The sequence below is a fragment of the Leptopilina heterotoma genome, unplaced genomic scaffold (assembly GCF_015476425.1).
Source record: "Leptopilina heterotoma isolate Lh14 unplaced genomic scaffold, ASM1547642v1 Lhet_43, whole genome shotgun sequence".
NCBI lineage: Eukaryota > Metazoa > Arthropoda > Insecta > Hymenoptera > Figitidae > Leptopilina > Leptopilina heterotoma.
The window spans coordinates 687,049-700,094 of record NW_025111081.1 but is presented as its reverse complement, the minus strand read 5'-3'; the positions used below and the strand labels follow the sequence as shown (position 1 = coordinate 700,094).

The following is a 13,046-nucleotide window of genomic DNA, read 5'->3' as shown; positions in this document are numbered from 1 at the left end:
ACAAACACATAAATAACGAGATTTTACGAATTAATTAAAAGGGACAACATTTATATTGTCACAATAAAATAATTATAAATGGGACAACTCCATAAAACAAAATAATTATTAATGGGACATATTTAACCATAAAATTAGGAATTTCTCAACAAATAAATGGGATCATATAATTATTATTGAAAGAAATAATTTCAAATGGGACAATTCCATTTAATCACAAGGGTAAATTCTATAAAATGGGGCGAAGTAATTCTAAATGAGGCAACTTCGTTTACAATTTTCACAAAATTAATACTATTTAAACAATTAATTGAAATTTAATTAAATAATATAATATTCTTACTTGGCCATGAGGCCGGCTGAACCACTTTTCACATTATAAGAGAAAAGTTGAGAAGAAAATTATATTTCACAAAAGAAAAGAAAAATAGAGAATGTTGCAGCTAGACTTACATTTCGAAGACAAGAAATATCGAAGATCGAAGCTGGAATTGGTGAAATCGAGAAGTCCAAGAAGAACACTTATAGTACTTAAAAAAAGTAACTTAGAAAATTAAATTTTTGGAACGATAGCGAAGAATAGAATAGCGAACTGCTGTCCAGGTAGGCTGCTAAATCCAAAGAGAGCGATACGAATTTTCCTGATGAGCATGCTGTCTTGATTCCTCCCCTCCGTTCACCCCGCCGGTTACCATGGTCCAAAACTAGTGTTACTCCGCCGAAAACAGGAGCGTAATTACTGTCAAAAATAGTGACACCGGGGTATATTTAAATTTGTAATTTCTCGCTTCCTGAGATTTTTACTTTTCAATTCGTATTTTCCTTGTCGTCAACCTCCAAAATTCTCTGATTGTCACTCGTAAAGGGAAATGTAATTAGTCAAAATTTATCAAAAATCAAAAGGGGAAAAGTTGAGATTAGTGACATGAGAATTCGGGCCTGGGCAAAAGGTGTCTCTTTACAGTATAGAGAAATGACAGGGACCATCCTGTTCAATAGTCACTTAACATTTTGAGGTTTTATTAGAATTTGGTAAATATAGAAAATAATTCTAATTTACTCAAAGGGTTATTTGTGAGATGACTTTTGGGTAAGTTGAATTTAAAAAGTGACAGATATATCTAGTCAATTAGATTTTCCTTTGGTTGACGTAGTTTTCTGCTGTGAGTGAACGGAAAGTCGAATCTGCGCTAGTGTGATAATCATTATTTTCAGCTCGTAAGGCGATAACCGGGAAACGTCTTCATTTTAAATTTGCACAATAATATTTTCATGAAAGAAAATACAATAATATAAATAAATAAATTGGATAAACAAACATTTGACTAAAACTGAGAAATTACTACAGCCAATGTTGATCGGCGCGAGGAAATTTGTTTTTTTATAATTTTATAAATAAATTTTGTTTATAAAGTTTCTCTAAACTTTTTGCCACGTCACAACATATTATTATTATTGAAAATGGGTTACGGTGACGTTAGAATAGCGATTTTTTTATTAACAATCTATTTATATCTCTATAAATCTGATTCCTTTTATTAAAAATGTTTGTTCCTCAGCTGAAAAAGTTCTATAGAGTTTTAGTAGAATTATTCTATACGAATTCTAGTGAATATTCTATAGAATTTTTCTAGAATGATCCTATTAAATTTCTACACGAATTCTAGTAAATTTTAGCAAATTCTATAGAATATTTACTAGAATTTATAGAGAATGACTGTAGTGAAATTCTATAGAACTGTTTCAGCTGCGCTAAAGCGTAATTAAATAATTTTTGAGGTTTCAAATTTTCGATGTTAAAAATATAGGAAACATCGATGTTAAATTTTTTCGATGTCGAGCAACATCGATGATTTGTTGTCGATGTTCCATCTCTACTTTTCATAAAATTCCCCTTACTTTGTTTTGATTTCCGTGACCTTCGGCAACACTAATTTATTTGTTACATTTAGAATCCATTTTTTGGGAATGTAATATAAAATTAAAAGTTTAATGTTAGCAACAAACATATTCCAACGAATAAATATTTGTTGGCCCTGAAAAGGGCCGATTGTTTGTTCTTGAAGGTGTAAAAAATTAAGCACGTTCTCCTCGGATGCGACGGGCCAACTGGATGTCCTTTGGCATGATGGTGACTCTCTTGGCGTGGATGGCGCACAAGTTGGTGTCTTCGAAGAGACCGACGAGGTAGGCCTCGCTGGCCTCCTGGAGGGCCATCACGGCGGAGCTCTGGAAGCGCAGGTCGGTCTTGAAGTCCTGAGCGATTTCACGGACCAAGCGTTGGAAGGGCAGTTTGCGGATGAGGAGCTCGGTGCTCTTCTGGTAGCGACGGATCTCACGGAGAGCGACGGTTCCGGGCCTGTAGCGATGGGGCTTCTTCACTCCACCGGTTGCAGGCGCGCTCTTCCTCGCGGCCTTGGTGGCGAGTTGTTTCCTTGGTGCTTTACCACCGGTGGATTTTCGCGCGGTTTGCTTGGTACGAGCCATTGCTTAGAAGTTCAGAGTACGAGGGACGACTGGAAAATAATGCTTCCGGCGGCAAAAACACACATATTTATACCCTTCAAAAGCTCTTGCACCGGTTAGTCAAGAGGAAGGGGACACTGACATCCTGATTGGTAGATCGAATCGTGGAGGGGAGCAGTGGAACTCCAGAGGGAATAAAACAGCGTACTTTCACCCGCTTAGCATCATTCCAAGTTTGTTCTCTGTTCTGTTTTGAACGTAAACCTTATTCTCTGCAAAAATGACTGGTCGCGGTAAGGGAGGAAAGGGATTGGGAAAAGGAGGAGCCAAGCGCCATCGTAAAGTGTTGCGTGATAACATCCAAGGTATCACCAAGCCCGCCATCCGTCGTCTGGCTCGTCGAGGTGGAGTGAAACGTATCTCAGGATTGATTTACGAAGAGACCCGTGGTGTCTTGAAAGTGTTCCTTGAGAACGTGATCCGTGACGCCGTCACTTACACCGAGCACGCCAAGAGGAAGACCGTCACCGCCATGGACGTCGTCTATGCTCTCAAACGTCAAGGCCGTACTCTCTATGGTTTCGGCGGTTAAATTCACTCACCATCTTCCAAAAACCAATCGGCCCTTTTCAGGGCCACCAAATATTTTTTACGTTTGAATAATTTTTCATCAATAACATAGTTTTATGATAAAAGAATTACAGTGCAATCCATCAGTAAGTAATATAATGAGTCACGTATACCTACATTCTAGGCATTATTTAATGCGTAATGCTCTTGTTTTCGAAATTCACGAATATTGTTTGTGCTAAGTGCAGTTGAGAATTTGTATAAATAATTGATTCTATGAAGTATGAAAATCGACATCACTATAACGTGTGAAAAACGAGAAAGACGTTATTTATAAGAAGCAGTATCTAGACAGTTTGCTCATGTATTAATGTGAAACTTTTACAACACTTGAGTTCACAGGCAACGGCCACACCACGATGAAAAAACCAGTTCTCGTCCGATCACTGAAGTTAAGCATCTTTGGGCGCGGTTAGTACTTGGATGGGTGACCGCTTGGGAATACCGCGTGCTGTTGGCTTTTTTTTTAAATAAAATAATTGTAATAAATAATTTCATCTCTGAAGCTTTTTTAACATGTCTCCAATAGGGCTTCTGTAAGAAAACAAAATTTTTGTGTTTTTTTCAAACTCTTGGAAATTTTTCAATCGGCCCTTTTCAGGGCCACCAAATGTTTTTACGTTAAAATTGTTTTTTTTTAATTATAATATATTTATATTGCTATACGATATTGTACTATTATTGTTTTTTATCTCAGTAATATTTTACCTTAGTTTTTGTAAGTTTTATCGCTTTTATTATCAAGTTCTTCTTATGAAGTCTTTATAGTTTTCTTATATATTATTTAGATAACTTCAAAGCACTGTTATATTTGTTATTTGAGAATAAACATGAAATGTAAAGGTATAGATAAATTAGAAGATTCTTAAATTACTTAGATAATTTCAATTTCTTTGATTAATGTTATTTGAATTCTGACTTCATCATTAGGGTGTAATAAATGTTAGTAGTTAGAAATCAAACTTAAAAGGTTGATGACTTTCCATAATTGAAGGACTAATTCAACCTAAAGTTAGGTTTTTAGAGGATACACTGAGAGAAATGGACCCAAGTTAATACAACCAGAAAAAAGTGGTTAATGAAATGCAGTTACTGGACCAACTTAAAATTGTCTTTGTAACATGTTTTCTGGTTACAGTAACCAGAAATTTAGTTATGTTAACTAAAATTGCCAAAAAAAACAATCCTAGTTGTGACAACCATGATCTGTGGTGAAATTTGTCTTCAACTACGAATACATGTTATAGCACAACTTTAGTGAAAAGTTGTAGGAAAATGAAACCTGGTTGTAGTAACCAGTCAATTTGTTAGATTTCAGTAGTCGGGAGCAAGCGCAGTACGTCTTTATACTTTCTGCTATAGTTTGACTTTTAACACAACGTAGAATGCACTCATCAAGTTTTTATTTTAAAGTATTTTATGGTTTTCCATCTTTCTTCTTATTAACAAAAGTGTGTAAAGTAAAAGTGAATATGATGCTGCTGATGTAAATCTTTTTACTTATTTCAGTGACAGTATTGTTGACAATTAATTAGATAAATGCAATTAATGATTTCATATAACCTATATGTTTTTAACGATTTTTAAAATTATTTTTATGAAAACAAAGGATGGACTACATTATTTATAAGAATTGTGAAAATAAATTCTAAAATAAGAAGATGAAAAAATATATAATTTTAACCTCTTAATCATAGATAACATATTGTTTCCTGTTATAGCTTTACATTCCCATCCACAATTTCAGTGTCAACCATGATCCTGGTTACTATAACCAGGAATTAAATTTATATTAACCATGTTTTATCGTCAAGACAACTATGTTCAGTCATGTTCGAACAACTTGAATCGTAGTCAAAGACTTTTTTCACCACGAAAATTTGGTTGTATGAACCAGGAATTTCTCTCAGTGTATAAGAAAGAAATGAAAATTGTATAAAAAATTGAAATTTGAATTCTTTTCACAATTTAGGATTCAAGTAAGGAATTTATTAAATATTTAATTTCGGAAATTTTATCATAATGTAATTTTACATCGTCAATAATGTTAGAAACTATATAAACAGCGTAAATTCATGAATGGAGTGAAATATTACTGGTCCGTCGCCATAATTATATTAAATATAAATTTTATTCTTTTACAATCTATTATCGAATATTCAAATAATGAATATTATTTGAATATATTCAAAGTAAATTTCTATGATACAATAAAATATTCTAAACTTATATTAAATTACATATAAATGATGTTGAAAAATTATTAAAATTTTTTTATTATTGATCTACACAATGCACACTATGCGTCTCCATTCTGTGTCGAAAGTAAGAACTCATACCCAAACTGAAGCAACCGAATTTCCTTCAATTTAGATTTCAAACTAAAATAAGTTTTCTATCCAGAAAGGGAGATAAATAGAGCATTAAATTTAAAAGGTAATTTTTTAACAATCCAATTTGTTTACTTGTTTTTTATAATTTTCAGAACTTGTTAAGTTTGAGTACTAAAAGCAGAGTCTTGAAAATTGCTCATTTTTACCGAAAAACACAATGACAGTATAATGCTTTTTCCTAATATTAGACAACTAGAATAATCGTATAATAGAAATCAAATCTATTTGCAAGTGCAGAAAAACAATTAAAGATCAAAAAGGTGAATAAAGTTTTGAATGGTGTACCCAAGTTACCGAGAATTAAAACGGTAGAAAGCCAACGAGCGCTGAGGTCTTTCTTCACCGTCCGTGCGTTTTACTATGTCGACGAGCGCAGGGAAATGTGTTTATTACTGTTTGAACGCTTGAGTTGAAAGCATCTTCAAGTTATTGAACACTTTTTGTCGTTTTCCCAAAAAAAACTTTACTAAAATGGCAGACAAAGTAGAATCCCCAGCTGTACCTGCAGTGGCAACTCCGAAGAAAGCTGCCAAGGTACAGAAGCCCCGCGCCAAGGCCAGTCACCCGCCAGCGTCGGAGATGGTGAACGCGGCCATCGCCACTTTGAAGGAGAGAGGCGGCTCTTCGCTCCAAGCCATCAAGAAGTACATCGCCGCCACCTACAAAGTCGACGTCGAGAAGCAGGCTCCCTTCATCAGAAAGTACCTGAAGGCTGCAGTCGCCAGCAAGGCTCTGATCCAGACCAAGGGCAAGGGCGCTGCAGGGTCCTTCAAGTTGAACGTCGCCAAGGCCGAGGGCAAGGCCAAAGCCAAGCCCAAGACCAAGACTGCCGCCAAACCCAAAGCTGCTGCAGCACCAAAGGCCAAGAAAGCAGCTTCTCCGAAGAAGGCCGTGGCAGCCAAGACCAAGAAAGCCGTCGCCGAGAAGAAGAAAACCCCGAAGGTTGCGGCCAAGCCACCGAAGGCCAAGTCCACCACCGCCAAACCCAAGGTGACCAAAGCTGCTCCCACGAAGGCCAAAGCTTCGCCCAAGAAGGCTGCAGCGCCCAAGGCGAAGAAGCCCGCGGCAAAGAGGGTTGCCAAGAAGTAAAGTGGAAAGAAATTGATAACGGATGATTGTGAACAAACGGCCCTTTTCAGGGCCACCAATTGCTTTTTACAAAAGAATTTTCTTTGTCTCAAACATAAGTATTTTAGAATGATATATTAGAATTAGCCAATATGGAAATAATTTGTGTTTGAAGTTTTTAATTTTTCCAATCTAAAATTCCGTCTATATTTTTTACTATACTCTATTGCACTGTAAATTTTGTCATTTGTACAATTCTTATTTTAACAATTACATACCTTCAATACTCAGGGTGGCCACTTTTTTGTAAAAAAAAATTCACGGTCATTTCCCGGTCATAAATTATTTTTCCCTGTCATAAATAATAACTCTGAAAATTAATTATTCCATGAAAGATTGAAAGAATTTCCCGAATTTCCTGATTTTTAGACAAAACTTTGACTTTTTCCCAAACCCTAAAAATATTTTAGTTTACTCTAAAAATAATTTTGAACTTAAATAAATTTTTTGAAATAAATATTTAATTATTATCCATTATTTTTCCATATAGTAGGTATTCAAATTTCAAAAAAAAACTTCAAATTTCAAATTCTTTAAATTTGATTAATTTATAAGAATTGCTACTGTAACTTATTAAAAATTATTTTCAAAATTTCAATTCAATTATATTCTAGAAATAACTAAAATATTTCCAAAATCCACTTGTTTACAAGAAAATATCATGAAATTTTGAATAATTTGAAAATTTTTCAATTAAATATTACATATTTAAAAACATAACTAATTTGTAAAAATGTGAATAAAAATATTTTTAAAAACTAACTTATTCAGAATTTTTAATTAAAATCAATTCAACTTTTCTAAAACTTCAATTTGAAATTTTTTAAAATTCAATCTATAATAATACTAGTAATATTAATTTAACATTCTAAAATATTGAAAAATTTGCTTATGAATAATTGTAAAAAAACTAATTGATATTAATGAAAAATAAGATTTTTTAAAATTTATTTTCTAAAAAAAGAAATTTTATTTATTTTTATTTACTTTATTTATCATTCAAAAATTAATTTTTATAAATTTCGTATCACTTTTGTTCTAATTAGTTCAAATTTTTAATAATTCTTATTTGTTTTGTTATAATATTATATTGCAAAAAAATTTTTTAATTGATTTATTTCTCACTATTTTATAGGATGTGAAATTTTTTCTCTTTGAAATTTTTTTGACAAATTTAATTAAAATTATATTTTGTTTAATTATTGTTGGAAATAGAAAGAATTTAAAATTAAATTTAATATTTTCTTTTTCTAAGTCTGTTACGTTGGACAACAAAATTCATCATTTTCTTATAAATTGTAGAAATTGAATATTTTTATAGTACTTTTTATAAAATTCTATGACAAGATATAAATAGATTTTATAGAAAATCATTCAATCTTTTTTAATGAAATATAGTTAATACCTATAAGTCTTAAAATAAATATTTCTATTTTTTCTCACAAAGTAATGTGTGTTTTTAAAAAAAAATTCCAAAATCCCGGTCAAGATCAAAATTCACTGTCATTTCCCGATCCAGTGGCTACCCTGATGCTACATAAATGTGGAAAGGATTTATAAATATTAAATAATATACCATAATATAAATTCATGAAAGATCATAATATGTAACTATACACTCAATAAATGTTACTACATTCTCTGTGTATGTATAAACAATTTTTGGTTCTGATTTTATATATAAATGTAAAGAACATAGAATTCCAACGTAAAAAACTCTTGTTGGCCCTGAAAAGGGCCGATTGTTTGATGGAAGATAGGTAGAAAATTTAAGCTTTCTTTTCGGTTTTCTTGGGCAAGAGAACAGCTTGGATGTTGGGGAGAACACCACCCTGAGCGATGGTTACTCCAGAAAGAAGCTTGTTCAATTCCTCGTCATTCCTGATGGCAAGTTGGAGATGACGGGGGATGATTCTGCTCTTCTTGTTGTCACGAGCTGCGTTTCCGGCCAACTCCAAAACTTCAGCAGCCAAGTATTCCATTACTGCGGCTAGGTAAACTGGTGCACCAGCACCAACTCGCTCGGCGTAGTTTCCTTTGCGCAACAGACGATGGATACGACCGACTGGGAACTGGAGTCCGGCCCGGTTGGAGCGGGTCTTTGACTTTCCCTTGGTTTTGCCACCTTTGCCACGTCCTGACATTTTCAATTTAGTTTTGAATTAACGAAGTAAACACAACGAAGAATACAAAGCGAATGATGTTCTGCGGTTTACGGTTTACGGTTTAAAGCAGTATTTATTGTTCTTCAAGATAGTTTTGTACATAGTAATGTTACAATAAGTTTTTAAAGTAATGAGGTAACCATTTCTAGAAGAAGAAATATAATCCTATAAAATAATATTTTTGTAATAAAATAATATTTTTGTATAAAATAATATTTTTGTATGATGTTCTGCGCCAGAAATCCGCCTATTTACGCTCTCCCCACAGGTCACCCCCTCCACTGCGCTCCCCTCTCTTTTTCGTGAGTGGCAGATGGTTGCAGTGAGTGCCCGCACCAATCAAAATGTCGCAGGCGGACATAAATACGGTGCCGCCAGTGTGCAAAATATCAATTCACCTTGAATTGCCTTTGTGTTCAGACGTATTTTCTCTGAAAACAACCATGCCTCCTAAAGCAAGTGGCAAAGCTGTCAAGAAAGCCGGCAAGGCTCAAAAGAACATTACCAAGACCGACAAGAAGAAGAAGCGCAAGAGGAAGGAGAGCTATGCCATCTACATCTACAAAGTGTTGAAGCAAGTGCACCCCGACACTGGAGTCTCCAGCAAGGCCATGAGCATCATGAATTCGTTCGTGAACGACATCTTCGAGCGCATCGCTGCCGAATCTTCCCGCTTGGCCCACTACAACAAGAGGTCCACCATCACCTCCCGGGAAATCCAAACTGCTGTCAGGCTTCTCCTTCCTGGTGAACTCGCCAAGCACGCCGTCTCCGAAGGCACCAAGGCTGTCACCAAGTACACTAGCTCCAAGTAAATCTTGACCACCATTCTCAAAAAACAATCGGCCCTTTTCAGGGCCAACAAATATTTTTACGAAAGAATTATTTGGTTCCAAATGTGTTGCAGTATTAGGGCTACCTTTCTGATAAGCCACATGTTGAAATTGAAAATTTGATAGTATCCTATTTGAAAATCTTCTTTATATTATTGAAACAGTTTATGGATATATATATTTCTACTAACAGCTGAACGCGTTTTTACATTAGGTAAAATTTTAGTTTTAATATCAAGTGTTAAACTTTAAAAAAAATTATGTAATATTTACTAAGTTATATCAATTATTAAACTTTTGCAAATTTTAATATAATTTTACTAAATTTTATAAGTTTTTTTAAGTTTAGTATTTCTGATATTATATCAAAAAATACCTGTGTCACATTGTGTCCTACTCTTGTGATATACTTTTATAAAATATCATAGTAACTTTTTTCTGTATATAACTCAAGTTGTCATTGACGCTCAGCATTAAAATAGTTGTTTTCTTATTTTTAGTGATAACATATTTAAAAGTTTCACTTCTTTTATTCATTTAATAAGTCAAAGTCATAATCTTAGTCAAAGTCATAATCTAAGTCTTAGTCTTAACCAAAGTCTTAGTGTAGGTCAAAATCTGAATCATTCCTAAGTCAAGTCTTATTCAAAGTCTTAGTCTAACTCGAATCTTAGTCAAAGTCTTATTCTAAGTCTAAGTCGAAGTCTGAGTCTTAGTCTATGTCGAAGTCAAAGTCTTAGTCCTAGTCTAAGTCGTAGTTTTAGTCAAAGTCTAAGTGAAGTTTTAATCAATTCTTAATCAAATCTTAGTCAAGTCTTAGTCATGCCTATGTTATGTCTCAGAAATGAAACTAAACTTACCCACACTGAAAAAATGTTGAGTACCATGCAATCCCCATCGTCAGAAAGTGGAGGAACTCTAGTTTGGTTGTGCTACGATCTCAATTCGGAAAATCTATGTTCCTATGTCGGTGTCGCTGAACACTCAAGATTTGAGACTCAAAACCTTGAGACTGCAATAGCCGCATCTGGGCGCTCATCAGCACACCCAAGTTAGAAATGCAGCTCCTCCAAACTAAAGTCGTATCGCATTCGTAAATTTTCGGTCTACTTGGAACGGCTCGTCGCCCAAAACATTTTCCGTGCATAATTTATACATTTAATTTGCCCGGCATCGGTGATTCATACCTGATTTATTCACAGAGTCGAACACTCTGATTTTATGGGACAGGTTTTAAGAACGAGTAACTGTTTAATTGAAGTTATATTACTAAAGTTTTTATTTGAATCCTTTACAATTGGAATGATAGAGAAAGAGTAGATCCAAATGTCATGTCTTCAGGGATACTTAAACAAATACGGACTTTGTAGAATCAATCGAGAATTTAGATGGGGACTAATTTTAAAAGTATTAGTTACTTGTCTATAAAAATGATTACTAGAGACGTAGACCCAACGGGCGATACCTCCTTCAGTGTGAGATCGAAGAAGTAACGTTGTCTAACGTATACAGAGAAGGCAATAGATTTTCTTTGAAATGTTTTCGGGCCAGCCAAAGTGAAAGGTCCGGAGTCCAGGTGTCGAATTATTGATTTGACGTTGAAGTCGAAATAATGCAGTCATCGGAAAATTAGAAATGTGTCTTGCAGTAGAAATTATCTTGTTGAATGAACTTAACTTAGACGAGAGTTGAAGGAATACACTTGGTACTTGAAGAGATTTTTAGAACTGGAGACGAAGTATAAACTCGTTTTACACCATTATACTCCTTTTATACTATTCCTTTGCAAAGGGAATTGACGTCACACAAGGGATAGCAAAAATTTTACGAGCGTATACGCTCATTATGGTAATTGCATCCGCTAATTATCAATATTTTAAAATGGCTTCTTATAAGCATCTGTTTTTATAACTGGTATCAATATAATTGTTTATCTTTAGGTTATTTTAAATAAATAAAATTTTGACAAATCAGTACTAACTCATTAATGTAAAAAATTATTATTCTTATTCGACGCAAAATTAATATTTTACAAATAATAAACACACTTTTAAGAAAGGTTAAAAATAATAATCTTTAATAATTAAAATAAAACATTTTTTTATGTTCTTCTTTACTACAATGTTCAATGATGATGTTTTATGATTATTATAATAATTAATATTAATTATTAATGAAAATAATTTATAATAATAAAAATTATCAATTCAATTATTATTTTAAGAATTTTTATCTAAAATTCTTCTTTATAAATATCGATTATTTTTAATAATTTTCGAAAAAGTTCTTTGACAATTTTCAAATTCATTTCTTTACAATATTCAATTTTACGAAATTTCAAATATTAGAAAATAGAAACTAAAAATAATATTAAAAAAACTCAATTAAACTTTTTCAAAAAAATTAATTACAAAATTAAATTATTTTTTAAAATTCACGCTCTATTGCATTTAATATTCAATTATTATCTGAAACTTTAACTGAAATTCATTTTTATGAAATGAAAATCAATTTTTATTAGAAAATTCTACTAGAAATCAATTATTTAAATACAAATTTAAATGTAAAAATGCAAATAAATAATTTATTGAATAATTGAACGTTTCTTAAAATTCAATTCCCATAAAAAATCGTTATCAACAAATTTTCAAATAATTGAATTCTATGAACGAATTTTATTCAAATTTTTAAGAATAATTAAGTACATTTTTCGAGAAATTCGATTAAAATTGTATTAAAAATAAATAAAATATTTGAAATTCTGCATTGAATTTTATTATTTATGAAAATAATTGAAATTCTTGTGAAAAATTTTATTAAAATTTTCCAAAATAATTAAATTCTTGTAAAAAATTAACAGGAATTCAATTATTTTTAAAAATTATAATAAAATTCTTGGCATAAATTAAAAATAACAAAATTCTTAGCAGGTCTTCAATTGCTTTCAGAAGTTTTAATAAAATTTTTCTCAAGAATTTAAATATTTTCGTAAAATAATAAAAATCTTTGCAGAGATTTAATTATTTTTCAATAGTCTTAATAAAATTCTTCGCAAGAATTCAATTATTTTCAAAAATATCAGAATTTTAGCAGAAATTCAAACATTTTAAAAAGTTTTGATAAAACTTTTTTTGGTAGAAATTCAGTTATTTTTAGGACAATTTTAAAAAAAAGTCTCGATAAAATTCAATTATTTTAAAAATTTTAATGAAATTCTTCGAAAGAATTCAATTATTACATAATCTAAGATTTTAACTGAAATATATTTTTAAATCAATGTTTATGAGAAAATTCTACCAGAATTCAATTATTTAAATACAAATAGAATGCAAATAAATAATTTATTGAATAATTGAATGTTTCTTGGAATTCAATTCCTATTAAAAATTTTATCAACAAATTTTTAAATAATTAAATTCTTGGGACGAATT

At 32.0% G+C, this 13,046-nt stretch overlaps 4 protein-coding genes and 1 non-coding gene across 5 annotated transcripts; 3 read left to right on the top strand and 2 right to left on the bottom strand.

Annotated features, from left to right (window-relative positions):
- Positions 1–2,042: 2,042 nt before the first annotated feature.
- Positions 2,043–2,526, bottom strand: LOC122506675 (histone H3). Its single transcript, XM_043618993.1, has one exon. It carries the CDS (start codon positions 2,485–2,487, stop codon positions 2,077–2,079), a length of 411 nt encoding a protein of 136 aa, XP_043474928.1. The 5' UTR covers positions 2,488–2,526; the 3' UTR covers positions 2,043–2,076.
- Positions 2,527–3,437: 911 nt separating this feature from the next.
- On the top strand, positions 3,438–3,556 carry LOC122506755. Its single transcript, XR_006302022.1, has one exon. It is a non-coding gene; the product is annotated as a 5S ribosomal RNA (ribosomal RNA).
- Positions 3,557–5,896: 2,340 nt separating this feature from the next.
- LOC122506657 (histone H1B-like) lies at positions 5,897–6,890 on the top strand. The gene has a single exon (XM_043618976.1). The coding sequence runs from the start codon at positions 5,961–5,963 to the stop codon at positions 6,576–6,578; it is 618 nt and encodes a 205-aa protein (XP_043474911.1). The 5' UTR covers positions 5,897–5,960; the 3' UTR covers positions 6,579–6,890.
- A 1,493-nt stretch (positions 6,891–8,383) lies between these two features.
- Positions 8,384–8,861, bottom strand: LOC122506700 (histone H2A-like). The gene has a single exon (XM_043619019.1). The coding sequence runs from the start codon at positions 8,759–8,761 to the stop codon at positions 8,387–8,389; it is 375 nt and encodes a 124-aa protein (XP_043474954.1). The 5' UTR covers positions 8,762–8,861; the 3' UTR covers positions 8,384–8,386.
- A 325-nt stretch (positions 8,862–9,186) lies between these two features.
- Positions 9,187–9,624, top strand: LOC122506705 (histone H2B). Its single transcript, XM_043619024.1, has one exon. The coding sequence runs from the start codon at positions 9,226–9,228 to the stop codon at positions 9,595–9,597; it is 372 nt and encodes a 123-aa protein (XP_043474959.1). The 5' UTR covers positions 9,187–9,225; the 3' UTR covers positions 9,598–9,624.
- The last annotated feature ends 3,422 nt before the right edge of the window (positions 9,625–13,046 follow it).

Bases quoted from the DNA above. Each gene is read 5' to 3' on its own strand.
- LOC122506705 (XM_043619024.1), top strand. From the start codon at position 9,226: ATGCCTCCTAAAGCAAGTGGCAAAGCTGTCAAGAAAGCCGGCAAGGCT.
- LOC122506700 (XM_043619019.1), bottom strand. From the start codon at position 8,761: ATGTCAGGACGTGGCAAAGGTGGCAAAACCAAGGGAAAGTCAAAGACC.
- LOC122506657 (XM_043618976.1), top strand. From the start codon at position 5,961: ATGGCAGACAAAGTAGAATCCCCAGCTGTACCTGCAGTGGCAACTCCG.
- LOC122506675 (XM_043618993.1), bottom strand. From the start codon at position 2,487: ATGGCTCGTACCAAGCAAACCGCGCGAAAATCCACCGGTGGTAAAGCA.